The 27,972-nt window shown below is 46.2% G+C and overlaps 1 protein-coding gene across 3 annotated transcripts in view; it reads right to left on the bottom strand.

Moving 5' to 3' along the window:
* CAPN15 (calpain 15) overlaps window positions 1-27,972 on the bottom strand; it is a 776,524-nt gene that overhangs the window by 314,329 nt on the left and 434,223 nt on the right. For all 3 annotated transcript variants that reach the window (XM_069646897.1, XM_069646898.1, XM_069646899.1), the window contains one exon: window positions 13,903-14,028. In XM_069646897.1, the coding sequence (XP_069502998.1) occupies window positions 13,903-14,028 (126 nt within the window). The remainder of the gene's footprint in view (window positions 1-13,902; window positions 14,029-27,972) is intronic.

The raw sequence follows: 27,972 nt of genomic DNA, 5'->3' as shown, positions 1-27,972 counted from the left end.
TTTAATGTCCCCAAATATTTTTAGCAGTAGTTTTATCAATGCTATTATCAAAGGTATATGGTCCCCCCCTAAGCAACTCTGCCCACCATTCTTCCATCATCCGAGAGCCATTTTCTGTAGTAAATTCAGTTAATAGCAAAATTCTTGTGTCTCTCATAGCTGAAGAGTAGAATACCAAATGTTTCAAGGTTTCATATGAATCCTCTTCTTTACACAGTCTGCAAGTAGTTATAGTTCCATTATTTTTCCCTCTGCTCAATATTTCTATTCAGCTTTCTTGATTCCTGAGTTGGTCTCCCATATAGTTTAAGTTGTTGGCCATCTTGTTGGGTTATGATCAAATCTTGCATGTACTATTTTCTTTTTAGCCTATCTGGATTCTCCCTCAGGCTTTGCTCTAAAGTTGAGGATGAGTTACAGAGTTGTTTTCTTTGCTGTTTTGAGAAAGGGAAGAGCTTTGCTCCTTGAGATTACTGTAGGTCACTCCAGCCAGGGACACGCGGTCAACCACCGATGCGCAGCCGCTCATGCCAGAAGGTTCAAGAAAATGCTACCCGCTTTTGCGGAGGGCTTATAATGCGGTGCTCTGGAAAGGTCAGGCAGAAAGCAAAGGCCTCAGTCGGAGGGGGGGGATGCTTCGCTCTGAGCCTGTTGGTTGCTCTGCTCTGTGCCTGGCTGTGTTCCGGGGCTTTCCAGCCACTTCTGGCAAGATGAGGAATGAAGTTGCACCAACGGTGATGTATTCTCTTTAGATTACTGTTTTTACATTGATTTATTTCAATTACAGTTTAATCATTTATGTATGCTTTCTTTATGAATAAATAGCTGTATAAGAGCTAACTTCTTCTAACTGCGTGTATCTGTGTGAATCATTGCATTGCCTACCTGCGTCGAAGGTTTGCCCTTCAGTGTACTAGTGATAAAAAGATATAGGTCTGTCTGTGCACTTTTTGGCAGGCAATACACCCTCCCACACCTCCCCCGATCTCGCTTCATGCCTCACAGAAATCAATCACTAGATGACGGCTAACCACCTCCTTCTCAACCCTGGAAAATATTAAATCATGATCTCCAGGAACGATGCCCGCTTCCCCTAACCCACCTCATGACAAACCTCTCTAGCCACCCCCCCCCTTTACCTCTGACACAGTAAATAACCTGGGATGCACCATGGACTCAAATCTGACAGTATCACATCACATAAATTCAGTGTCTAAATACTGTTATCTACACCTACTGCTATCTACACTGCCAACACAGCTCACAATGCATCGTCCCATACCCGAACCTCCGAGACAGAGTCACTGCCATCAGGACCAACGTCCTCCCTCACCTAGACTATGCTAACTCCCTATCCCAGGGCACCCCTGCATCTCACCTTAGAAAACTGCAATGGGTCCAAAACACTGCATCAAGGGGCCTTCTTGCTCTAGCCCCAGAGAACACATCACACCCATCCTCCGTGTCCTTCACTGGCTACTGATCGGGTGATGGGACACCTTTAAGCCTATGTGCATAACCCACTGTGCTCTACACAACACAGACCCAGAATACCTACAACAAAAGCTCATCCCCTCCAGTCCCAACAAACACCTGCGATCAGGCACAGCTCGCCAAATCAACCACAATAGTTGCATCCATATTTTTCGTACCAGCTCCCACCATATGGAACTCTATCCCTTTCAACATCCCCTGCATAGAGGATCACGTCGCCTTCCGCCCCACCCCCCGCCCCCAAGACATGGCTCTTGCCATCTGCATCTTGACTAACCTAGTTCACCTCATGGATGATGTGACGAATCTAGCGATATGGCATCTGATTCTCTGGAGGTAAGCTTCTCTTACGTGGCCAGTAAAATGGCAAAAGCTACCCGACTCCGACCATGGGGGTGGCTATCTGCAGGAGGACCAGATAGGGGAAAATCAACTCCAGAGAGGTAGGAAACCCATACAGCAAAATAACCTGGCAACCTTAATTAGACAGGACATCCGTACAACATACTTGTATGGCTTATTGTGACAGGTGAAGCAATCCCAGGTTTTTCCAGCCAAATGCCTTGTTTTCCCTATGCGCCCCTAGCCCCCCATTTAATTACTCAGACGAAGAAGAGCAATGGAGCAATGAAGATGTTTAGAAGCGGTAAGCCAACACTGCGTTCTAGTCTTTGGAAACTTTTTACTGATGCAAGGAACTCAAACTACCACAGCTGATAGCAAAGAGTGTGGCAGAGCCGAGGCCATCGGAAACCGGTGCGAACACCGACAAAGACGCCTGAAACCAGGAGATTGTGAGGCGCAACGCAGAAGCCCAAAAGGATGTGTGAGGAGGAACCAAAAGCAGCATGGTGACTGGGAGCAGCAGGAGCTGCCCAGAGTGACAGAAACAAGAGCAAAGATGGACTGGCTGACAGAACGTGCGCATAGTCAGCAGACCAAACGAGAATCCAAAGAGGAGAAGTGAGGACCGCCAGAGAGACCCAGTAAGCCCAGGGAGACAAAGGGTAAACGGGGTGCCTAACAGTGAATACTGCATCACACTGAGCAGACGAGAGAAAGCCATTGAAAATAGTGAAGGAACTGATATAAATGAGAATATTGTTAAAGACGGGTCGGTGATTCAGTATTCCAAAGGAGGGGATTATGTGGATTTGATCATTGTTGAAAGTGAGACGGAAGCCCACAACTGTAAACTGTAAAAGAGAAACTGTTATACATACCAACAGAGTTGAAAAGGGGTTGGAAACCTAACCCTTGGAAAGGGGAGGCAAAGTAAATACAAACTCTATTGAAAAGAGGTTAGTGATCCAACTGTGGAAAGCTCTTGTGACGTGGATGGGAGAGTGAATCAAGAAAGAGAAAGCACTGGCAGGTTAATGCACCAGGAAATTGGGAGTTTGAGACGCATACCAATTAGGGGGAGATAAGAAGCAAAGTGATATCCTGGCAGGAGAGTAAACTAGGAGTGAGAAGTGAAACAATATACTGGCAAGGCAAAAAACCAAGAGTGTGAAGGAAAATAAACTTAAAGTGGTGGAAAGAAAAGGGAAGACTCATATCCTTTTTTAAGGATTGAAGAGAGGCAGGAGAGTACAGGAGAGTACAACAGAGGTAGGAAGTTGACAAAGTGGAACATTGTAAAGAAACCGCATGCTTGAAGGAAATTCAAAGGAAGACTCATGCCCTTGTGAATACTGTTAAAACGTGAGCCAGAGATAGTCTGAATGGCCAGAAATGCTCTAGGGCAAGGGAGACATCTTTCCTGGCGGAACCCTGTATTTCTTTTATGTTTTTCACCTTAAACCTTTTATGTTGTAGTAAGTTACAAGTATATAGCTTACCAGAGCCTACACACATTGTATATATAGAGTGTAAGGGTCTGATTAGGATTTTTGGACACTGGATGGAGGACTCTTTTGCTTTTGTTTAACAGACGGTCCTTAGTTTTGTTAAGGCAGGGAACCGCCTCTTAGGATAAGCGATACATAGGATTTTCCCTAACCCCTCTTATTATTTTCTGGAAATAAAAGTCTATAGCACCCAACAACCATGCCACTGTGCCCAAGTCTTACTCCTGACCCGTTATAATGAACTATCACCCCCTGATGGGTAGGTGGGGGCAGACAAGTCCCACGAGGAGAAAACAAGACAGTACGGAATGCACACAGAGGAAGGACTCCAGTCAATCAGCATTATACAATCTGCATGCCCCCATAGCAACTACATATCAGCCAGGACTCAATTGGTACATATCTCACTTCATCTCAATGGAAGACCGCCATATGCCTCCAGGGGAATGGCCGGCCACCCACAGACATCTGCAACTATCCACTACACAAACTCCTAACACACATCACCTCTGCCACTAGAATGCAGCTGAGTCCCATGAAGAAATGTGGTCAGCCGGGCACTTAATCAGTTTCCTTGACTCACATACTCTCTCGACAGCCTATCACAGCACTCATCCATCAGCCAGATCTCCATGGGTCACAAGCAAGGACATAGCTGCCCTTACCTACCTTCGTACTGGCTAAAATGCACACACATTCTAAAATCCTCTTTATCAATTCTCGGACTTTGGTCCTCCAAGGGCATTCACCTACAGTGCTTTGAGGCCATACCAATGGAATTAGGGGCTATACAAATGCCATATAACAAATGTAAACCCAACACCTACACAAACACCAGACAAGCCAGCCAACACCTTCTACACATTTCACTCTGCAAACTCATATGCAAACAAAAATTTTACCTGTTGGGCACCCAGGGCATAGCACACCCTACCTCATCACATACGCACTTCACCCTCTATAACCACTTTCACAAAGTGCCTCAAAACATACCCGTTTACCCACCCTCAACCCTGCTCTCCTCCGCGTCCATCACTCGTCTACCCTCATTTTCCTATCTTTTCCTGAATACATTATGCAACTTATTTTTTCAACTCCCATCTTTTCAAACTTTTAACCATATAAGGCGCTCCGAAACCCTCTGCGTAGGGTCAGCGCTAAACAAATTCAAATGAAATAAAAACCTGCAAAATACAATGTTGTTTGTGAAGTCTATGGGATTTACTGTACACCTACATGTCTGGGCCTGACAGCTATTGAAGAAAAGATAATAGTGGGTAGCCGCTCCTTGCAAGGCTGTCTGCCACAGGGAAGCGATCTTTTGATGCAGCCCTTAACCATTGCTTGGGAGATTATTCGGCACAGAAGGTTGCTAAAAAGAGAGAACCTGGCATATTCTCCTTATACATCTTCCGGGTAGCTCTTTGCAGTGCCTGCGGGTGACCATGGCCCCCACAGTCCCTCCATCTGCACTAGATGGTCTCCCAAATGTGACTGTCAGTGTGAACATGTAGAAACTTTTTGAAGGCACTCACTTTGAAATGTTCAACTATCAAAAATGCAGAAAGAACCCCTATGTAAAATGGAGGCATTGGCACTCAACTGCCAGCTTTGGGATGCTCAATATCAAATAGTTTGCATGAAGACAGAATACGTTTACTATGGCAGATAACATGTGCTTATGGGCCACAACCCTCTGGATAACTGGTTCCACACTGGCTGAGTGACCTTAACCAGGGATAAAGATGTAGAAGACATTTTACATGCCTTTATACCACTGGATTGGTCAATTAAAAGCAACCTGTTTACAAGTATTGTAAGGTCCAACAGCGGACAACTAGGACCTTAAGGGCTGCCGATTTAGCCAGCCGAGGTAAGAGGTGGAGCCATAGACCTCAACTCTTGTAGATTGTTGCACACGAGTTCCCCACTTATGTGTCGCCTATACATAAAATAATGTATGCTAATTCGTTGGCCATGTATTTGTGAGGCTTGTCAGACATTGCGAGATGGACCAAGCATGCCCGCCTACATTTTTGTGGACGCATGTACATTACTTAGACATTGCATGTACCGACATATCGGTCCTAAGTTATTCATTTAGTAACAGAGCTGGCACGTCATTCCAGCAAGAGACGCCCTAGATTTTAATTGTGGATAAGCTTTATAACCATCTTAAAATGGCTGCCAGTGATGGGTGTTTGTTTGCTCTCCCTTTTTGTTTCGTTCCCATTATTACATTTATAACCATTGGGCATGTGTGCAACACATTACGAGCGAAACAGTTTGGGTTGGGCAATTCATGGAGGAACCAGCAGGTGAATTAAACATGGTGCTTCAAGACGTGCAATAGATTTATGCATGCACAGGGGCTGGTACAGAGCATGTTGCTTCAAAGGCGGTTTTCCTGCGCAGCTAGTCCTGGAGGTAAGGGCTTGGTTACATTGCACAATCGTGTCCTTGGCTAAATCTCACTATTATATTGCCTTTGACAGTGAGGGCAACCCCATTCAGCATGCATTTTTTATTTGCATTAGGTACTACAATCAAAAACTGGATGCTGCTTCAGAAATCTCATTCATCGAACCATCCTTCCAATTTTGCTACAGAAAGATTAGTGTGGTAAGCAGCTTTGCACTACATAGTGAATAGTGGATTCTGCTATGACTTTGCTCTCCATTTATAAATATCACTGTTGTCTTTAGATTTTCTTTTTCACAAAATTTGGACTGTGGACACAAATTCCATGTTTTTCAGGTTGTGGCTGCCCCAGGCACTTGAGGGGTGAGGTTCACTTGCATGGGCTTAGTATCTTGTGGGTGGGCCTTTGGCTGTCCTATTTGCACCCACCCGAGGGGTCACCACCCCACAGTTTAACTGTTTTTTAGGAGATTGCTCTAGTGAATTGAGTCATCACTGGAAGTGAACTCGAAACCCATCTCAATGGTCTGTATTTAAGGATTGTGGCATTGGCAGCAGAGAGTCAATTAATTATTGTATTTTCATTGTGTTTAGAATTAACCCCCTGAAGAAGAGGAAGACGTGACACATTCATAAACGTTGATATTGGTAAAATGCTGCAGATGATTAGTGTTTTGGCTCACAAGATGCAAATATGTAAAGTTGAAACCATTTTATTTTTCCTTTCGTCATTCAAGCTTGTGGTTTACATGGATTCATTGTTTGATAACACTGTTGAACTGTGTGGTTTTCATTGGTAATAGCATTATGAACAACGTATGTATGAGGAGAGTGCGTATTTGGGATGTGTTTTCTGTTTTTTTTGGGGCAATTTGAATTTTGTTAAGCCCAATAATATTTGCTGTCTGATCCCATGTACGCTGTTTTTGTTATATGCGAATTTACTTGAATTCCTTAGAATAATGTGTTTATAAAGAATCTCTCTGGATACTTTTTAAAAAATGCAATAAGTTAGTCCTATTTTTCCCAGGACAGTAGTGACACCTGCTTTCCATAGGTTTTGATCATAAGGAGGCCCTGTCTGTGCTTCGACCCCTAGACTGATGGAACGACCCGTCTCGATTTATTGATTGATAGAGCGCTTTACACCAAGGCGCTGTACAGTGGAACAACATAATATATAACATCAACAATGTAACAGAGGAAGCAACATTACATCATGAATCATTCGATAAAACAGTGAAAAGAGCAATTAACTGAAGGGGAGGGGGAATAGGGGAGTGGGATTAGGTGGGGGGAGGGGTGGTGAAGAGTTGGAAGAGGGAATTGAAGGGAGAGAGAGGAGGGTGGGAGAGAGAAAATCAAGGGGAAGAATGAGGGGGGAGGGGAAGCAGAGAGGGTAGAGGGGGGTTTCAAGAAGGAGAATGGAGGAGGGATTTAAGGGAAGTGCGGAATGAGGGGAAGGTCGTGGTGGAGCGGATTGTGAGAGGGAGCGAGATGCAGTGCAGGGGTGCAAGGAGTTGGAAGGAGCAGAAACGGGAGGAAGCACAGGGGGATGGAGGTACAGTGAGAAGGAAGTGGTCAGCGGAACAAAGGGAACGGGAGGGGGAGTAGAAGGGAGGAGAGATAAGGAGGAGCAAGACCATGGAGGGATTTGAAGACAAGCCAGAGAAAGTAAAATTTTAGCTTGAGAATCCTGACTGCCGAGCCTTCGGAAGTGTCCCTTCCCTGGATCACATGGTGGACTGACTAGCTCTCTCAATGGCTACCTTCGCCGCAGCAGTGGATCCTTGGAAATTGGCAGATCTTGTACAGAAGACATCTGCCCCTGTTGTGTCAGCCTCCAACACCAATGCATCTGTTGTGGACCTGCTCTTTTGATCATCCTACGAATATCCCACCTGTCGCTGCACGATCGTGCTGATTCCAGCAAAATCCAGTCTCCTGAGGTTGCCTAACCCATGGACGCCAGAACACCCGCTCGCTGACCAATGTCCAGGGCTTCCTTTGTAACTTTCACAGTAGGAAGTGTGTCTCCAGCTGGGAATAGTCTATTCCTTGTGCATAGATTTGAGTCAAAGATCCCAATCTAACAAGTGTATAAATGTTCCCAAGTCCGTCTATCATGCTGGTCTGCCAGAAAACAGTAGCACCTCCCCACCCACCATCTGCACACTTCAAGAATGAGTATCCTACTGATTTACTCACTCAACACAGGAACCTTTAGAATACTCCACTTGTTAAAAAAAATCTGTTATTGAAAAGGGGGGGGGATTAAAGATATTAGGCACCTTTGGAAGAGAATTAATTTTCATTGTGTTGATTGTGGCACATAAATGTAGAATACTCTCCCACGTAGATCTATCACAGTCTAATTTCTGAACCACATCTTTGAATTTTTAAAACACGTTTAGGTTACTTTCTTGTCCTACTAAACCGGATTCTAAGAAGTATTTGCATTTCTCTAGAGAACACAGGTAAAACATGCACCTCAGTAAAAGAACATTTTAATTGAGCCAATTACACTTACTAGCCAATGTTAAGGCCATAACCACGGGAAATGTTCAGCTATATATATTTTGGGTATCTGAGGATATGAAGAACTTAGGTTTCTGCAGCTAGCTGAGAAATGCTTTCTATGCCACCTCCTGGGCTTGCCACAATCTGCTCCCACCTTCAGTATACATTAGGAACTAGGTCTCCAATATATTAGTGACCATAATAAGGCCCGGACACCATTTTCTGGGTCCCAATCTGAACTAATTATGCCACTCAAGCAAGCCTTACTAAGAGGTTTATTACGGAGTGATGCTCAAAGACACTTTATTTGGTTAAGATGGAGCAGAAACAGACATGTGTAAGATTATCACAAATTCAATGGGGCCTTCGTGTCTAGCCCTGCAAAAACACAGTAATGAACTTTATAGTTTGTGCCACCACTGAGGGCTCCGACTTATTGCGACTAGAGATTACTTTCCCATATCGATTTAAATACGTTAACCGCCCTTTTGAGCCCGGCTCGCCAATCTAAAACAATTAACCCCCCCCCCACAACCCCCTAGTATCATGGTGACGACTATTTGGTGAGGAATACCCAGCTACCAATGTACATGTTTGTTTCAATTGAGATGCCAATATATTTTGTTCAGCCATTTCTGTGAAAAAGTATGTAACAAAATTCTGATGACTGTTTTGAGGGCCAACAGTCCCCCACAATGTACGGCTGCAATTTTATTCCTCCAGATCTTCTAAGAAGTGCTGACCTGTTACACAATACTTAAGCAATAAGCCCCGAGCCGCAGGGGCATTACTGAGTCAGGTAAAGCCCAGAGGCCCATAGTTACAGGCCTGAGCGAAACATGAACCTTAATGAAGGCCCCAGGGCTTTACCAGTCTCTGTAATGCTCCCGCAGCAAGGGCTTATTGCCAATAGTACCCCGGCTCGCAAGACCGGGGTACTAAAAGCATTGTTTTTCTGTTCTGAAATGCTGCGGCTTTTCAGAACAGAAAAAAAAGCCTGGGTAGGGAAAACAGTGGCGGCCATTCAAAATCAATGTAAAAAAGTAAACAAAGAAAATGGCTGCCATGGAAAGGGAGAAGGGACTACATGTAGTCCCTTCTCCCTTTCCATGGCGGCCACTGAAAAATATAGTAAAAATGAAAACAAAAGGGGCTACATGTAGTCCCTTCTTCCTTTCCATGACGGCCTGTCTGGGAATCGGGAGCAGATGCGCTGGGGACAGAGGTGTTCCCAGTGCGTTTTCTCCTGAAAAAGGACCAAAAATAAGGTAAGTGGGGTTCGGAGGGCGGGGAATGGATTGTCTGGATGGTGGGGGGGGGGGGGAGAAAACCCTTACCTGAATCCCCGGCAGGGGAGGATGGCAGCCTCCAGCCGTGTGGTGGCCAGAGCAGGGATTACCCAGTTCCGAGCCTCCTCACACCACAGCCGGGGACATGAGGGATTCTCGGTTGCGTAAAGCCCCAGCGAGGGCCAATCAGATTGTTACATGCAATCGGATTGTCTCTCGCCGGGTACTAAATTCATTTATAGCATCCACTTTAAACTATATGGATCAGATCTTCACCTTATGGGTGTGGGGGTGGTTGGCAGAGAGCAAAACAAACAGGTTTTGCCCAGGGATCCACAGGACTTGGGGGAAGCTCAGTACTTACCCCCCAAACCTCCATCCACAAAATCAGAACATAATACTATGCATTGTGGCACCACAAAACCACTTTTTCAATGCAAAGTCCTAAGGGCACTCAAATGAATAAATGCATGTCAGAAAAACCTGGTTTAGACCGCAGGAACCAATTGAAATGGTATACAGTAGGTCATCTTAAGTATTTCAACTGTGATGTTTGGCGTTAACATGGAAGGCAAGAATTGTACATTAGGATTGCTAAATTTGCCATTTTTATAGAAGCGCTATCCTCGATAATATATTAATATTGGGTAATTTGGGATGACTCTGGTAAAAGTTGTTTACTATAGCATGTTTGATGAATATTATTTGTCAAAAATGCTAAATAAAAATTTATTTGAATGGCTGATGCTCTTACTAGCCACTGCAGACTGCCACAGATACTGTTAGGACAGAATTTAGTTTTGGGGGTTCCTGCTCCCTAACTTTGTGGTGTCCTTAATCATTTTGATGGCTTACACGGATTTGACTCTTCTTGTGATAAGAGGGACTTTAGAGAAGTCTCACTATCACTGCATTCCTTTTTCTCATGTGCTGTCCTTGGTAGCCCATACGGTAACCAGGAAAGGGGTACATGTAAGCACTCTGCGTTCGTCCCAGGGTAATGCTCTCACCCAGACAGTGTGTTTGTGTTGTGAAGTAAGCTGGTGACACCAGTGTTTAGTTTTGGCAACACCAGGGGAGTAGCCATATTTACTACAGTACCCCAATAGACCTATAGGGCAGGAATTGAGGTAGGACTATTTTTAAGCACTCTTCATAGCTAGCTTGTTTTGTGGCCTTTATCAGTATAAACTAAGAGGCAGGAACAAAATAGCCAGTTTGCTGGTGTGGACACATCTTGAACACACAGATGCACCCTCGGTTGTAGTCTAAATTGGGTAAGCAGGTTTAAAGTCCTCCAGATTTCCCAATTGGATCCTGTATGGTAGTGCCTGTGTGGCAGTTTTTTGTGCCAGCCGGATTGGCTGGTAGCCAAAACGTGTGAGCTGGCTGGAGTGTACTTAATGGGCTGTCTTAGGCCAGTCCCTGAGTGAATGTGTGATCGGTGGCAGTCCCGGTCCATTACTCAGATCCGTTCCTGATGCTTACTGCTTTGAAGAGACTTCTGCTTGGGGCCCTACTGCGACCATACTTGCTAAGGAGTGGCTCCTTTGGCCTGTGCATCCTGCTCCTCATTGCTGGTGGAATGCACATCAAAGTTCTTCCTTAGCATGTTGTGCTGGCTTTCCTTGCAGGTCTCTTCCTGGCCTGCAGTTGTGGGACCCTTGGTAACATCCTTATAGCCCAAGGTAATGGGATCCCTCGTGGCCTTCCTGGCTTGGAAATCTGAGTAGCTGGCCTCAGCTCAATCTTGGCTCACCTTCAGCTGTTACCTTAGTCCTAAACTAGTTTCCTTACTGGCTAGCTGTAGACTCTGGCTCCCCTGGGCCAAACTGTGACCCTTGCTGGGTTCTGCAGGGCTTCTGTCACCAAGTTCTTCATCACGTGATTAGTCTTTCTAGGGGTCTTCTTTTTTGGGCTTTCCTCGTCTGGGTCCATTCATGTATTTTTCCTTTATACATACTTTGCAAATATATTTAAGTACCTATTGGACTTTTTGGTCCAATGCCATATTTTCCAAATTGTACATATAACTTAGTGTGCTATATTTTGTGAATATCCTGTCTCAGAGGTTTCCCAAGGGGGTGCCTTCAGGCCACATGGTGGCAACCAGAACAGTGATCGACTTGGGGGAGGATCCACTTGTCACCATTTTCCCAGATTCATAGCAGAACAGAGTCACCTAGACCGGCCGCCCAACCCAACTAAGAGCCTGAAAACATCTCTAAGTGACCTAAATTCCTAGGGGGCAAAAACAAATGCTTGCCTCCAGATGCTGTGAGTTTTACCAACACAATACTTGTAGCATTTGTCATGCTACTATTACCAATACATTTGCTGTAGCAGAGAAGTTAATTCAAAGTGACTGAGTTCCCAAATCCTGCATTAGACATGATCTTTCTAGTTTGCAGTTTTCCGACCACAAGGGTAACTGAGTGACAAAATATTACTGGTCCATTGTGTCTGACAGAGTTCACTCCCCCATTTCCAAATTTGCAGACTGGCCACACACCAGCATTCTAAACACATACAGGACTTTAAAGGTTTGCCAAAGCTTTTTCAGCAGCCAGTTCACACACAGGGAAGAAGAGTGGCCTGGATCCTTTACAGAGGGTGCAAGCAGTAGCGGGAAGCGTGAATCCCAAGATAGCCACCAGGCCCACTACAGGCTTAGCCAAGCCCCTGATCGCAATGTAAGCCCAGGTGAAATCTGAACAAGCAGCCAATCCAAGCCTGGACGTAATGATGGGACAGAGGTGCAGACTATCAGAGAAGCTATTCAAGCGGGAGGTAATAGAGCTTCATAAAAAGCAGAGATTCTAGTTAAAAAGTGTGAATTGCTGGAGGATATTGTTGTAGGCCATTGTTTAGTGATATGAGGACTGTTAAGGCAGTGTTGGAGGCAAGAGGGGGTAATAACATCTAGAGATGGAGGGGTTATAGAGGAGAAGGAAGGGGTAAAATCAGGATAAGGTGGGGGTGATAACAGCAAGTGTTGGAACAGAGGATGCAGTACTATCGGGAGGTAACAGGCAGAAGGCAGAGAAAGAGCAGTGGGCCAGGTCGTTCATAGGCAGGCCCAAAAGTGGTGAATAGGAAAAAGATCCAGGTAAGGAGGCCAGAGGAGGAATAGTCGTGGTGGAAAGACCCATAGTGGGGTGACCAGGTCTAAAATTAAGGTGTTAGGAAAGACAGGAAACATTCTCAGGCTACAAATCACTCGAACAGAAAAGTTCTACCAATAGCACCAGTTGGTCAAGGAGAGGACACAAATTTCCCAGAGAGGTCTTGGGGAACCAGAACTGGCAAAAAGGTTGGGCAACCCCAGGAAAAGCTACAATGCCATTGGGAGGGAAGACTGCATCGCACCCAGCGTGAGAGACTTAGTTTGGTTTCATGGCTCTTCTATTTGTATCCCTTTGTCTAACTATTTTTGCCAATGAACCATGCAAGCCATGCTTCTTGGAGCCCAGTCGCTTGTGCATCCTGTGTGGGCCTCTGGACAACGTGCATGGGACTAATTGTACCTTGGTACCAACCCATCCCCTCCTAAGAGGGATGCAGACTGCTCATCTAGGTAACACTGCTCGTCTAGGTAACACAGAGTTTGTGTCAGAGGCCTGAGAAAATTCTCCCCAACAGCTACATTCAAACAATACATTTCCTATGATAGCTAAAAACTAAAATAAATTAAAAGGCAATTCCAAAGCTTCATGGAAAAGCCTGTCCATTATCTGCCTGCAGACAGTAGGGCTGGGAAGCATCATACAACAGCCTACAATACCAGAAGAGCGGAAACAGATGCTGATAAAGCAGGAACACACATGGTGGCCTGTCAAATTACAGGACCAAGGTTTGCGAATGAACACAACCCCAAGGGTTGGTCAGTAAACAGTGTCCTCCGCTGACCAGCTAGCACACCAAGCCTGCTAGCAATTCAATGCGCAGACCTTTGGTAACCATGCAGCATAAAAGATACCTCATGGCTAGTTGGAGAGAGGCAATGGCAGAAGTTCTAAAAGGATCCTATGAGGCTAGAGCAAGACAATGATGGGGGGAGCAGACATTGCTGTAGCAAGGGTCTAATCTGCAGGTTTGTAGAATGTATAAGGCAGAGTGGGGCTACCAATAGAAAGGTTTAAGTATTTAGTTTGACCTGCACATGGAGAATGGAGATGTGAGCGGATCAGGACCAAGGTTGTTACGTTGGTGACATCCTGCAAATATGTGCATGTGAGAACCAATTTGGTGATAAACATCCGAAACCAAGCCAAAACTAGATGAGTTAAAGTCTATCTATACTTCTGTATTCAACACCCACTCACCGACAACTCTGTACATCACGCACATCCAAGATCGAGTAGGCATGCCGCGGCCGAAGCCCAACGCTTTCATACGAAGTGTCGTCAACCTTCATGTTACCCCCACCGCAGGATGCACCCATCAGAAATCTATAGTTAGTGAGGGAAGAGGAGGAAAAACAGGAAAATAAACCTTACATCAGTTATCTGCATACGAGGGCAGGCATCGGTGTGAGAGGCTGTCGTGCATTAGGCTAAGCATTAGACTTCAGAAACCAGACAGGAATGGCATTGGAAGTCTAAAGCTAAAATAACTGACAGGGGAACAACGTGATATGCACAATAAGGGCACATTTGAGCACATCTTGGGTCCATCACACAACCATGTTCTGACTAACTCTAGCAGCACATTTCAAGTACTGGACAATACCATCACAGGAAAAGGCTTGTTCTTACCATTAAGGAAAATGCATGTTATCACAGTTCTATTTTCCCACTTGCTGATCAACATTCCGTCTGAATCACTGCCAATAACTACATATGCACTCGTACTTGTACAATCACGTTCCCTCAACCCATTTGTTTCCCCCCAATTATTAGTGTGCTTGTTTTTCCTGTTTTTACTTCCGCTTTACCTCCCTCTGAACTTTTCCTTTCCCCCACAGACCAAGACCTTACAATTTTCATAAGCAAGGGTAATTTCTCCATCTCCCTCAGACCTCATGAACCCATTGTAAGAAAAATTAAAAATGGAAAGCAGGAATGAGGAAAAGCAAGGGAGTGCTGTGCCCAGCTTGTCATCCATTTTAGTGTTAGAAATGGATCTGAAATAGGGGGTTATTCAAGGAGTTAATGTGCTGTAGTTGCCAAGAACATTGGTACTTACTGAATTATCAGTCAGAAAAAAACACCATTTGGTGGATTATGGTAAGCATAATTTAGGCTGCTAAACATACACAGCTGGAGTATTCTGTACTCGAGAAAGATGCCGTATATCACGTCGCTAGTGGGTGCCTCCATTCAACTGAAGAACATAACCATATGTTGTCTTTACCTTCTGTCTGCTCACTGTCGCTGCAATCTTTATAAGAGGCAGGAGTGACCAGGTTTCTGCTTCTTGCCGTATCCCACATCTGTGCTTTATGCACATAGTTTCTGTTGGGTTTATTTTACCTTTGCCAGTATCTCCATAATTTTGCTAAATGTCCCTGTAAAAACTGGTAGCTTTCCACCTCGTGAGCCATTAGATCAGCAAACAGATGTGTCGTTGAGGGCATTATTTCAAACTGAAGCACAATTGATGGTGGCTTCTCTTACAACATACCTATTATAATTATTATTATTATTTATACCTGCATTTATTATTACTTGCAGACATCACTAGTGGTGTTTCACCCAAAAGATGCACAAAATCTCAAAACAGACCACAATTTCCCCTCACTTTTTAGTAATTTATGTCAAGATGTTCTTACTGCCAAGCTAATAGATTTTATTGTTGATAAATGATGTTCTCTCCAAACCCAGGTTTACTGGTAAGAACTTTACAACCACATCTTTCAGTGCCAATCATTCTGGGGGTGAGATTTTCAGAAATGAATAATGCATGATTGGTTTGTCCATGCAAATGCATGACATTTTTTGCTTAAAATAAAAATCATATTCAAATTCCCCATACAGATGTGAAAACCTGAAGGTATGTATTTTCCTGGAAGAACTCTTGAGTCTGCTGGAGAGAATAAGATGTCTTCCTACTGCTGCAGTATTCACAGATATGATAGGGAGATGGCATCAACGGGTTGTGTTTAATCACCAAATCTTGGCGAATGTATTACAGGAAGGCCAATTTACTGAGTCTACTTACTGTATGACTAAACTATGCTTCTTTTCCTAGATATTCATCTACTTAAGGTAGAGCAGGAACACGTTGCTTTGATGCAATTCCTGTTCTCCAGCATTGTCTGGAATGGATTTACATGCTCATGAACATTCCCGGTCAGACTGGAAATCCTCTGTAAAAATGAAAAGCAGTTTTGCTTTAGCCTGAAAACTGCATTTCTCCTATATAACAAATCACTGTCCTTTAGGTCATACTGCCCCATCCAATGATAGTCTCCCTGAGCTCCACCCCCAGTGACCATCTTCAGATTTGGTAGAGCATGTAAAGTGGCAGTATGAACCAAGAAGAGCCACAGGGGGAAGGAGGGAGGGTTTGCATGTGAATCCATGCCAGACCCATGCTGCAGAATAGGAGTTACAGGTAAATAACTTGTTCCTTCTCCAGCATGGGGTCTGGCATGGACTCACATGCTCATGAATAGGATGAGACAGCAATGTATATATACACACAACCAAGTGAGGTGGAAAGGCTCAACAGAAGCAATACACTTAACCCTAGAACAGACTCACCCTAAAGTAAATCGGTCATGTAGCAATGCTTGGCCAACACGGGACTCCTTCCTGGAATCCCTAATGGCGCTTTGAAACACTGTCCTGCTGTATAAGCGCCTTATAATTATGCAAGAAATAAAAGATGCAGTAGATTCTCGTGTGGGTGGACCTCGATGTAGCAGCACTGCAGATGTTGAGCAAGGGAAAACTAGAGAGAAACTCTTGTTGCTCTGATGGAGTGGGCGCTCGGTAACATTTGTTTGGTTAGCCAGACGATGACCGTGCATAATGCAGCCGGAGAGCCACCTGGTTATGGAAGCCTTAGACAGGGCCTGCCCCTTGATTCGCAGGTCCAAAGTTCACAAAGAGTTGAAAGAACATTTGCAGATCCAAAGGCCTGTTGAGATGGAACTGTGAGGGGACCTTTGGCATCAAGGTGGGGTGGGTCCGTACCACCACCTTTGCAGCATGGAATGACAAATATGTTTGCTTGCAGGAGAGGGCCTGACCCATCTGGCCGAGGTAATGGCCACTAGAAAAGCAGTCTTCCATGAGAGGAACTTCAGAGGGGCCTGACACAATGGTTCGAAATGGCGGCCCCATGACTTTAGACAAAACAACGTTGAGCTCCCAAGCCAGAGTAAGTGCCTTCACCGACAGAAAGTCCTAAAGAGGCCCTTAAGGAACTCCTTGATGAGCCTGTGTGACCACAGGGAGGGCTTGCCCAGCGACCGGGTGTACCAGGAAATGGCTGCCAGGTGACTCTTGATGGAGGAGTGAGCTAGCCCAGCCTTGGCTAACGAAAGTAGGTATGGAAGGAGTTGCAGCACTGTGATGCCCAGCGGTGTAATCTTCAGAGTCCTGCACCATACTGAGAAGCATTTTCATTTGTAGTCGTAGCACGACAGCGTAGAGGATGCTCTGACCGTGGCCAGAATCTTCTTGCATTCCAGTGGAAGGGAATCATGGCCACTCTAGGGCTGCAGGAGCCAGGCCGTGATGCTCAGCGACACTGGGTCGTGGTGCAGAACGGCTCCGCCTTCTCTATAGAGAAGGTCAGGAAGTGGAGACTGCCGGATGGACTGAGCCACTGACAGACGGAGCAGGTCCGGTTACCAGATCTGCCAGGCCACCCAGGAGTGATGAGCATCATCCTGCAATGACCACGTCCGAGTGTGTTGCACAGCAGCGGGATTGGAGAGACTCTTCCATGGGAACAAGAAGGCATCCCCCAGACTCCTCGGCTGAGGGAACCTGCAGGCGGACCTCTGGCACTGGCGTTGACCCCCTTTGCGAACAGGTTGATCCCACTTGTAGAGACTGGATACTTAAACATGTTGAAGTTCCCATTCGGGGCAGGAACGTAGCTCCCTGCTGCGCGAGTACGCGATGGTGTTCTTGATGCCCACCAGATGAAAAGGGATGAGGAACATGTCTTGAAGAATGGCCCAGGGTCTGAGCCTCCAGGGAAAGTGCGATGGAACGTGTCTCGCCCCGAGTCCCGATACAGAACATGGTGGTGGTATTGTCTGTGAAGATTCGCACCACTTTCCCCCGCAGTTGAGGTAGGAATGACTTGAGGGCCCAGAAGACGGCCCGGAGTTCCAAGACATTGATGGGAGGTCCTTTCCCTCCGGCAGCAAGAAACCCCTGGCGTGGGACTGTCCGGTGTGGGCCCCACACCCTTCCGGTGAGGCGTCCATGGTGACCGTGGTCTGGAAAGGTGGTAACTGAAAAGGAGCTCCTTGTCCGAGATATGGGCGCACTCCACACCATTGTATAGCTTGCCGGTACTCATGGTTGAGGGCAACCTTGTCCGTCCATCCACCGTGCATCCAGGAAATCTTGAAGAGGCCTCATCTGGAGCCTGCAAAATGGGACGAGGTGGATGCAGGAGGACATCATGCCCAACAGTGACTTGATGGCTGGTACTGGTGCGGTTTGTACCGATGACCGGCACTGCACCTTACCCAGGATGGCCCCCACTCTCTCCTCCAAGGGGGAAGCCCCGTGTTGAGACGGGCGCCCAGGAACAGAGCCTTCTGCGATGGCTCCACGCAGGACTTTGGATAGTTGATTGAGAATCTGAGCTCTGTCACAAGGCCTATGGTCTCTGCTGCGTGCTGGTTTACCAGCACGCGAGAACGGAAGTGGATGAGCCAGTCGTCCAGATAAGCATAGACGTGGATGCCTTTGAGGCACAGATGCACTGCTACCAGAGCCAAGCACTTCATAACACCACCGACACAGATTTCAGGCTGAAGGGAAGGGCCCCAAACAGATAGTGCCATCCCTGGATCATACACAGTAGTAATTTCCAATGTTTTGGGTGAATGGGGACAAGAAAGTAGGCGTCATCCAGGTCCAAGGCCACCAGGAAATCCCCTTCCTCCAGCTGGCCAAGCACGTGTTGCAACGTGACCATCCTGAACTGTCAATCTGCATTTTTTTGGTTAGTTAGCAATTCATTCATCCATCCATTCATGCATGCATACATTTAGCTATGTTTAGTAATATAGCTTGTTTTGAGCTCTCATAGTTTGACATTTGCTGAGAGCCATGTAGAGAGATATATTTAGCTTGTTATTTTGTAAAGCGCACATTCTGTGTTTCTAAACGCCAATATGTGATCAGTTTTTTGTCCATTATGAATTTGGTTTTAGCTGAGCGTGAAAGGCAAATGTGTTTGCAGCCGAACAGTGTGTGTAGATGTTTTCATAATAATCTGTCTCTTGGCAGACTGTCAGATACAGCCTTGACTGCTTTGTTTTTGTTCTGCAGTCTTTCTGTCTCTATGCAAGACAGAAAGAATGTTAACACGAGATGTATGCTGTTCTCAGAATATAATAGAACATGTCACCGTGGCCCAGTACAGTACACGGCTATGCTGAAATTATGTATGAATGAACGTAGTCAAAAATGCTGGTTGCCATATACGGCTTTCTATGCATTTAAAATGTAAAATGCGTCATCGCTACAATGCTATTCTGTATAACAGTGGCTTTCTGTTCTGTTCAGTAGGGGAGGTAGAGCAGAGCTATAGAGAAGCTGTGCTGAAGCACTCATTGCTAGAGAGTGCCGATTGCTTGTTAGTGATTAGTGACTATTGCCATGCATAAATAAACATGCATTCTTATTATCCATTTCTGTGTCTGCCGTGATCTTTTTGTTTCCATAGCATATTATTTTTAGTTTCACTAAAGTACTTGTTGAGGCACCTTAAGTCCAGGATTGGCCACCACCTTCCTGACTTTTTCCACACCGGAGGGCACTGGGGGACGGGCTCTATAGCTCCCTTTCTTGACAAGGCCTGAACCTCCCGTAGCAGCTCGGCTATATGTAATTCTTGATGCCCTATAGGGGGAATGTGGGTGGTCATCAGAACTTGTATAGATGTGTGGGGAACCTCTTGGAGACCCTTCAAACCTGCCGGGGACGCCCTCATCAGCCTGGGGAGGAAATCCTTAGGAGGAAGCAGCTCCCACAACCTCTCTGTATCCTTCGGGAAGGAGGGCCCGATGGGCACCTGTACTCGGACATGTGTTTCCTCCGTGTCCCAGAGCAGCCACCGCCACAGGAGGCCCTGGAGGTAGAGCCACTTGTGGGGTCACTGGAGCCTTCACTGCAGACACCACGGTAGGAATGCGATACCCCATTGCCAAAGTAATGCTGGTCTTCCACAGAGTCATCGATGAAGTCGATACATATGAAGCCATCAACAGGGTTGTAGACAAAGCTGGGGTTGTCGACGGGGCAGGCATTGGGGCCTTCAATGAAACTCCTGAAGACCCCCCCTTCACAGCCTCGTCCTTGGACTAAGATTTGTGCTTCAAGGGGGTCAGGGACTTCTTCGCGCTAGGCAGCCCCCCAACCAGCGGGCTCACCGCGGTGACCCATGAGGACTCTACAACGCAGTGCTTTACTGTCTTTTGGATCCCCTGGGAAGGGGCATCCTCAAAGGATATCGACCTCTTGTTCTCAGAGGGAGCAACCTTGTGGGACCGGCCAGTCCTGAACGAGGCAAGACTACGACCAGCGATCCGTGTCATAGACCTTCTCCTCTTTGAGCCACGCCACCAACCCTCGCTAGCGGTCCCGCTTCATCTTAGCCAGAAGCCCACCGCAAATCTTACATCCGTCCTCATCATGGTCTGCATCCAGGTAGTACAGGCAGTTCGGGTGCCTATCCTCGACCTAGACATTCCGTAGTCCACATTTTGTGCAGAGTTTGAAAAGAATCCTTTTCTTCAGACATCCTCGAGGTGCAAAGTAGGCCCAAACTCAATGAGAAGATCTGCGATGAAAGTGGATCTTCGCCGACAATGGGTCCCCGCTGCCGGTAGTTGATCGACAGTCGATGATGGACAAAAATCAGAGAAATATAAGCCTAAAAATGTATCTGAAAGAACTCGAAATAGCAAAAAACACAGCAAGAGGAGAGGACTCCCAACACTGAAACATGCAGTAAAAATCGAAAGATGGCTGCCAGGGGTGGAACTTAGGGAGACGACTGTCATTGGATGAGGCAGTATGACCCAAAGCACAGTGAATGGTTATAGAGGAGAAGAACAAGTTATTTACCAACTGGTAAGGTTCTTTCGATTGGATGTTCCTCCAACGTATTCCTCATCTTAGATGTATTCCATCCAGCTTAAGCTGCTTCGGAAATACATTTCGGCAGAGGGCGCCGTGCGTCGATGTCGTCGAGTCAATGGTCCCTCGAAGGCCTCCGTCGAGGGTGACGTCATCGGGTATATAAGTAGCACGCGTGGCGCCCGTTGGCCTTGTTCTACTGGTAGTCCGGTATTAGCCTTGCAAGAGTTGAAGTGGCAATAACCCGGAAAATCTACAGAGGGGTAGGATGGGAGGGCGATGAGGAATACTTTGGAGGAACATCCAATCAAAAGAACGTTACCAGTTGGTAAGTAACTTGTTCTTCGAATGGATTGTGTCCTCCAACGTATTCCTCATCTTAGATAGACTCCCAAAGCAGTATGGAAAATTCTCTGGAGGAGGGAGTAGATTTTTGATACCCTTATATGGCTGAAAATAGTACTGCTTTACCAAAATGCAGTTCCTTAGACTGGGAAGCACCCAGACTATAGAATTTTGAAAAAGTATGCAGCGATGACCAAGTTGCTGCTTCACAAATGGATTTTATGGAACACCTCTTTGAAGGGCTGTCGAAGAGGCGTTGCCTCTGGTAGAATGGTCCCTTGAGCCTTCTGGTGGGGTTTTCTCCGCCAATCTGTAGCATTCTGAAATGCAAAGCAAAATCAAAAGTGATATGGTTTGTTTTGACAGCGATTGACCCAATTTCCTTCCGGCATAGCCAATGAAAAGTTGATTATCCACTCTAAGCTTGGAAAGCCTAGAAATGTAAAAGCTTAGAGCTCTTCTCGGATCCAACCTGTGCAATCTTTCCTCTTCCTTACTAGGATGAGGTGGAGGATAGAATGCAGGTAGAACAATTTTCTGATTTAAATGAAAATCGGACACAACTTTAGGTAAAAATGAGGGTTTAACACTTAATACCACTCTGTCCCTATGGAACACAGCATAGGGTGGCCCAGATGACAGTGCCTGCAATTCGCTCATTCTTCTTGCAGATGTTAAAGCAACTAGCAAAGCAGTTTTCCATGTTAGTAATCTTAATGGACAAGTGTGCAAATGTTCAAAAGGGGCACACATTAAGAATTTTAGAACCAGATTTGGATTCCAATATGGTACTTAGAAAGGGTAAGGAGGAAACACATTGGTGAGTCCTTTTAAGAATTGTACTATTAAAGGAATTTTGAAATAGGAGCATTCTTCCGACGAGCGCTTGAAAATGGAAAGCGCTGCAAGATAACCTTTAATGGTCCCAACATTTAGACCTCTATGTGCTAGGGACAAGAGGAAGGACAGTACTTCCAGAATAGAACATAGAAAAGGATCAACATTCTTTTCTCTGCACCAGTTGCAAAACTTTTTCCAACGGCAACGGTATAGAGATTTTGTTGCTGGCCTTCTTGCCTAAAGCAACACCTCCATGACGTCATCTGGTAGGTCACAATCCTTGTATCTCAGCCTTTCAGATACCAAGCGTGAAGGTTGAGAATCTTGACCTCTGGATGGAGAAACTGGCCCTCCATTTGTGAGAGAAGGTCCTCTCTCTGAGGAAGACATAACTGGGGACAGATGGACATGTCTAGAAGGTCTGGGTACCACGTTCTCCTGGCCCAATCCGGGCAATAAGGATCATGCGGTTTCCGAACCATCTAAGTCTCCTGATGACCTGAGGAATGACGGGAATCGGAGGGAACGCTCATGATAGTGGGAAGTTCCACTCCACCACGAACGCGTCCCCTAGGGCTCCTCTTGGGGGAAATTACATTGAGCAATACCTTTCGCACTTCCGGTTGATTCTGGTCGCAAATAGGTCTACTTGCGGGGTTCCCCAAAGGGCGAAGATCTCTTGAATGACTTCCTGAGCCAGTTCCCACTCGTGGGACACCATGCTCTGCCTGCTCAGAGCGTCCAACATCATATTCTACTCCCAGGCTAGATGAACTTCTGTTAAGGAGATTCCTTCTTGAATTGCCCAATATCAGAGCTGCATTGCCTCTCGGCACAGAGGTAGTGACCGTACACCACCTCTTTTGTTTAGATAATGCATGGCCACTGTGTTGTCTGTCATTATCAGGACACTTTGACGGGAGAACTGGGACCATTGAGTCTTTAGAGCCCATTGAAGAGATCTCATCCTCAGGCGTGCCTCTGGCACTAGGAAGATGCAGGATGCCATGAGGCCCAGCAACCTTAAAACGTTGTAGGCCTGGAGACTTTGGGCATTTTGGAATTTGGAAACCATCTCAAGAATGTCTTGAGCCCTCGACTTGGGAGGTGAGCCCTTTCCCAAGGATGTGTCTAATACAGCTCCTATGTACTGGAGCTGTTGGGAAGGTGTCATTTGAAACTTCTTGAAATTGAGGGAGAAGCCCAGTCTGTGGAGGAAGTGGCAGGTGACTTGCAGATGATCCAGTGCTTGTTTGGCAGAATGTGCCCTGATCAACCAATCGTCCAGGTAGGGGTAGACGTGAATCCCCCCCCCCCTCTCCTGAGGTGCGCTGCAACTACTACCAATAACTTGGTGAAGACCTTCGGGGCAGAGGGCAATCCGAATGGAAGGACTCAAAACTGATAGTGTGAGTCACCAACTACGAACCTCAGGTATTTTCTGTGCTTGAGATGAATTGGCACACAAAATAAGCATCCTGGAGGTCGAATGACACCGACCAATCCTGAAGTTGAAGGGCCTGGAACATCTGAGAAAGAGTAACCATCTTGAACTTGTCCTTCCTGAGGAGCTTGTTCAAGCCTCTTAAGTCCAAGATGGGTCTCAGTCCTCCGTCCTTTTTGGGGGATCAAAAAGTAAGGGGATTACCATCCTTTGTTCCTCACCACTACAGGTACTGGTTCTATAGCACCTTTCTCCAGCAGGGTTAGAACTTCCTGCTGCAGGAGCGGGTCTGAAAACCTCAAAAAGGTGCCTCCCTGGTGGATTACTTTGCGGTTGCGTTAGAAAAGGAAGGCAGTAACCGTGGGCTATTATTTCTAGAGCCCAAACATCTGAAGTAATGGCTCCCCATTCTTGCAGATGCTGTGACAGCCTGCCTCCCACTGGTGTCTTGTGATGCAAGTCCTCAAAGCGGTTTGTGGCGGTTGCTGCAGCCGCTGATGGTAAAGAGGCTGCATCTGGAGTTGGCTTTGCACGTTTTCCTCGTCCACCGCGAGTGGCCTTTCTCTGGCCATTCCTCTCGCCTTCCCATATGAGGAGTAGTAACAATAGGATCGTCCCCTCCAAGATTGTCCTGGCGCACGAAAAGGCTGAGGTTGCCTAATAGCATCTCCTAAAGACTTGGCAGCTGCTTTTGAGGTCTGCAACCTCTCAAGGCTCTTGTCAGCCTTGTTGCCAAAAAGGTGAGACCCGTCAAAAGGCATATTCAGAAGACGGTTCTGCACGTCTCGTGCGAAACCAGACTTCCGTAACCACGCAAATCTGTGCATTACCGTGCTAGTGCCCATGGACCTGCTCACACTATCTGAAGTGTTCAATCCAGATTAAAGGGATTCCTGCATGGCCTCCTTTCCATCTCTAACAATGGCTAGGAATCCTTCCCTTTCGTCCCCTACTGGTATGTGCTCCGCCGCCATTGCAATGCACTCCCACAGAGTGTACGAAAACTTTGCCAAGGCACATGTGGAGTTGGCAGATTTTAACTCCATACTCCCAGCTGAAAATACCTTACGTGCCCAACCATCCACACGCTTGTCGTTCCTATCCGGAGGGATAGAAGGGTATGCCATTTTATTTGAAGCTGTGGCTGCCTGGACCACCAGAGTCTCGGGAGTGGGGTGTTTAGACAGATAGCCAGGGTCGCTACTGGAAGGGTGGTATTTTGAAGTAAGGGATTTATTCACTGGTGGAATAGAATCCGGAGTCTCCCAATTTTTGGCCACCCTATTTTGCAAGGCTACATGGAAGGGTAGGATTGCATCTTCGGTGGGACCATGATCCAATATATCGGGCAAATCATCATGGATGAATTGGGTTGGTGGTCTAGCCCATCCTAATAATAATCGACCACCTTTTGTCATTAGTTGACTGTATGAGGGACTGGCATGCTCCCCTGCTTCTGGCCTGCCAAAGTTTGTTTCAGGCGATGTATCAATGCCAGTTGCATTATGTAAGGATTCCACCAGGTCCCTCATCCGGCTTTCTTCAGAAATCAGGCATTCTGGGACGTTTGGAGTAACATATTCCAGTCCAAAAGGAACATGCTCCTCATCAGATCTCTCCTGTTCCTCAAATATTGAAGTCAGGGATTTGAAAAATGTCTTCCTTGGAAGAGGTTTAAAAACCTTTTCTGGGAGAGGTGGGAGAGGTGTATTAGTGGAACCTGAAGGCATTACAGCCTTTGCAGCCTTCTCTTTCTTTTTCTGGCTGAGTTGGCTGAACTGGAGCCTTTGGAACCTTTGACGCCGAGGGCTTCGGGGTCGACGTCGACAAAGGCGTCGATGGCGCAGACGAAATAGTGGTCAACGGAGCCGGCTTTGAGGGCGTAGAGGCGCTCTTCGAGGTGCGTCAGGTTTCAGACGGCATCAGTGACCTCGAGCTGTCGACTCGACTGGTCTTTTTCGCTCGGCGTCCTGGAAGGTTCCCGATCCTTCCTTCTTCGATCACCCGGGCTCAAGGGCGCGTGAGTGTCGGAGCGATAACGCTCCCGCCCGGCTTCCGAAGAAGGCGCGGACCGAGGCTTCGATTTCTCAAACACCTCCATCATTTTCACCCTGAATGCTTCCCACTCGTCGGAGGAAGAATGTTTTGTGGTGCATTTCATCCTTTTTGGGGATTTGTCTGAGGACGAGGTGGAAGGGGATCTGTGGTGTCTTTTCTTGGATTTTTTCATCAAAGACGAAGAGCGATGGTAATCGCTTCGGAACCTAGACCGATGCCTTTCGCGTCGAGGAGACTTCTCCTCACGGTACCTCGACTCCAGACTCCACGCTAGAGGCTTTCCGGTCGGATTTATGACCTACCTGCAGTTTTCCCTTCCTCTCTCGCAAGGGCTTCCCAGTCATCGCCTGACACTTCGTACAGGCCTCCATGTCATGGCCTTTCCCGAGACACCACAGACATTCTCGATGCGGGTCCGTGATGGACATTTTCGAACCGCAAGATTCACACTTTTTGAAACCTGATCGCGTGGTCGGAATCGATGACGAGGACATATCAAATATTCTTCGGTATTTACTGCGTCACAGAACTCGAGGCGCGCCGATCTCCGAAGCAACATGCACCGCGGAAAAACGGAACTGAGGCCGACGGGCGCCGCGCATGCTACTTGTATACCCGATGACGTCACCCTCGACGGAGGCCTTCGAGGGATCATCAACTTGATGACATCGACAAACGGCACCATCTGCCGAATTTGTTTTCCGAAGCAGCTAAAGCTGGATGGAATACATCTAAGATGAGGAATACGTTGGAGGACAATCCATTCGAAATGCAGTTTTCAGGCTAAAGTGAAACTGCTTTTCTTTTTTACCGAGGATTCCCAGCCTGAGAGCAGGGAATATTCATGAGCATGTGAATCCATGCCAGACCCCATGCTGGGGAAGGGTACTTTCTGGAATGTACAAAGTGATGCTTCCCTAAACATCAGAGTGAAAGCAAGTCATGACCAACAAGATATCAGTGCAAAGAAACTGATATGGGAAATTGACAAAATCTTGTATACTTATGAGCATAACACTTGGGTGGGAAGGGATGGGTTATGGGCGTGATGAGCTAGGCATCCATTTCAAAGCAGGCAGAGACTTCCATTGCGTCTGGTTAGCGACCTATTTTATTTTGATGTTATGGCATCAGTGTCTTATCGGTAGAAAAGTGCAGTGACTCCTTTTCAATACAAAAACCAATGAAAAAGGGAAAGACAAAATAAAAGTTGCAATAATTGGGGCATGAAGGGTTTTCATATGGCAAAAGGACACAAAAAAGCAACACTTAAAAAAAAAAAAAAACAGTATTTTGCCAATGAAAAGACTGCCAACACTTAGCACTGAAATACCGATATGGAGCCAACCAGTCACATGCAGCGAGTTCTGGTATGGATAATGCCCCACGCTAAGCAGGACTGCATACCAACTTTCAAAGCCTTTTCAGCCTTTCACTCTCCCAATCCAGCCCTAACCCATCACTCCAGCACAAAACAAAATAGTTGGCATTTTAGCTAACATCTTTTTTCATTCTAAAACTTGCAGTTTTACTGATCCAATAATAAAAGAAACCGTATATGTCGAAGTGATTGCTTCTTAAAAAAGAAGACATGAGTCACATATGTTCATGCCATAGACTCAAAGGGGTTATTCATTAGAGAGGAGATGACATGCTTAGCTCCAAGACTGGATGTGATGGAATAACAAGGGTGGCAGTTTGTGTGACCATTCAACATCTCTTGACCACAGGGTTCAAGAAAGAAAAGATTCTCGTCTATGTTAAAGTAGGCCCTTATGGCTTCCGAACACATTCAACAGGATCCTGGTATTCACTAGGTTTGCAATTAAGGAAAGCACCTGATCCAAATAAATCAAGCAGAATTACGTCCTTCCACCAGCACCAGTAACTGAGCTAAACCAATTCCTTATATACTGCTGCCAAAGAGACTAACATGGAGCCTTCAGGATCTTGAAATTTTGATGTGCAAGACGCACTTTCAGATCAAAAAGATGTTTTTCATCTCTTTATTGCCTATTTTTGGAAGTTTCCTAATGTTTTTGCTTTCTTGTTATCCCAACTTTATTTATTTGAGTTAGAGACTTCCACTGAAGTCTCCAGAATGTCAGCTGGTTCATAGGCTGCTGGTAGGTGTGTATTTTACGCAGTCTTTGTACCGGGTTGGTAATACTTGCTCCCTGAAAAGCAGCAACAGGACCAGCAATGCACTGACCTGACCAATTTCTTTGTGGTCCTTCTTTGTGTATTTCTAGGCCATACTGCCTATGTAAGATCTCAGCATAGCTCACAAAGGAATGGAATCTGGTTTTGGCTGGTTGAGGGTCTCCTGTTGGGATGTCCTCCAAATCTTTGAATGGCGAAAAGATGTTGAAGCGGTGGGCTTACCCCCAGCGACCATCTAGGGAGACCCCAAGCCATTATATAGA

The sequence above is a fragment of the Ambystoma mexicanum genome, chromosome 2q (genome assembly GCF_040938575.1).
Source record: "Ambystoma mexicanum isolate Mex_15411 chromosome 2q, UKY_AmexF1_1, whole genome shotgun sequence".
NCBI lineage: Eukaryota > Metazoa > Chordata > Amphibia > Caudata > Ambystomatidae > Ambystoma > Ambystoma mexicanum.
Note: the sequence above shows the minus strand (reverse complement) of the source record. Positions and strands in the feature narration are given on the sequence as shown.